The 1,171-nt window shown below is 48.0% G+C and overlaps 1 protein-coding gene across 1 annotated transcript; it reads left to right on the top strand.

Moving 5' to 3' along the window:
• Positions 1 to 333: 333 nt before the first annotated feature.
• On the top strand, positions 334 to 801 carry LOC103268343 (ribonuclease 7-like). Its single transcript, XM_008065940.1, is given in 1 exon segment — positions 334 to 801. A coding segment is annotated over 1 exon segment (468 nt).
• The last annotated feature ends 370 nt before the right edge of the window (positions 802 to 1,171 follow it).

The following is a 1,171-nucleotide window of genomic DNA, read 5'->3' on the forward strand; positions in this document are numbered from 1 at the left end:
GCCCAAATGGAAATAATGAGAACATAAAGGAGATGAAAATGAGGATGTGATGGTGGTGAGACACAGGCAGAGTGACATGGGAACACCAAAGGGATGGGACTTGAGAAAGAGGTGATGGGACAAAGAGTAGGAAGCAATAGAAACAGAATGATGGGATATAAGGTGAGGGAGATGGAAACACAGGATTGGGGATGGGTTAAGTGGATGTGACACACAGAGGAAGAGGAAGAGATGAGACAGAGTGAGGAAAGAAGGAGACAACAGGGTGGGGAGAGAGGTGATTAGCCAGAATGAACCAGTATAGGATGACTCATTTCTCAACTGAACACGGAGATGGCACCACTCAGAGCAGGATTTTGCCCCAGGCTGCTGCTCCTGCTGCTGGGACTGTGGGTGGTGGTGTTCTCAGCCAGTGCCAAGCCCAAAAAGGTGACTGCTGCCCAGTGGTTTAAAATTCAGCACGTGCAGCCCAAACCTTGAGCATGCAACTCACCCATGGGTGACATCAATAAGCACACCAAACATTGCAAAAACTTCACCTTCCTGCATAAAAGCTTTACCGAGGTGGCCACCACCTGCAGGACTTCTAGCATAGCTTGCAAAAATGGCCAGAAAAACTGTCACAAAAGCCACCAGGCTGTGTCCCTGACCTTATGTAAACTTACCTCATGGAAGTACCTGAAATGTAAGTACAAGGAGAAGCACCTGAAGAAACATTATATACTGGCCTGTAAACCTCCTCAGAAAGGGGATTCTAAGAAATTTAAGCTGGTTCCTGTGCACTTGGACAAAATCCTTTAGGTTTCCAGGTTCTTCACTCTTTGGCCAAGTCTCAGTTTCCTCTCCAGCCCTCTGCACCTCTCCTCCTACCCCCAGAATACTCCCTTTCCCTCATGTCCTGGGACTCTTCCTCCTTAGTCATTTCCTGACTGGCTGAGGGAGAACCAAGACTGACACTTCACTGACCTGGGCTCTAGAGGAGATGACCTTTCATCTTTTTATTGCTGTTTTCCCAGAAGCTTATCCTCAAGACAGGGACTGAGCAAACACCTCAGGGGAGGGGGTTCCCTGGTCTGTGCATGTGTTAATCTCTCCCCCTCCACATGTCATCATTGCACATGACAAGGGAGGAAATAAATGGAATAGAGGCAATGGGATTTGTGTCTAGAGC

The sequence above is a fragment of the Carlito syrichta genome, unplaced genomic scaffold (assembly GCF_000164805.1).
Source record: "Carlito syrichta isolate Samal-C Ts95f unplaced genomic scaffold, Tarsius_syrichta-2.0.1 Scaffold25977, whole genome shotgun sequence".
Lineage (NCBI taxonomy): Eukaryota > Metazoa > Chordata > Mammalia > Primates > Tarsiidae > Carlito > Carlito syrichta.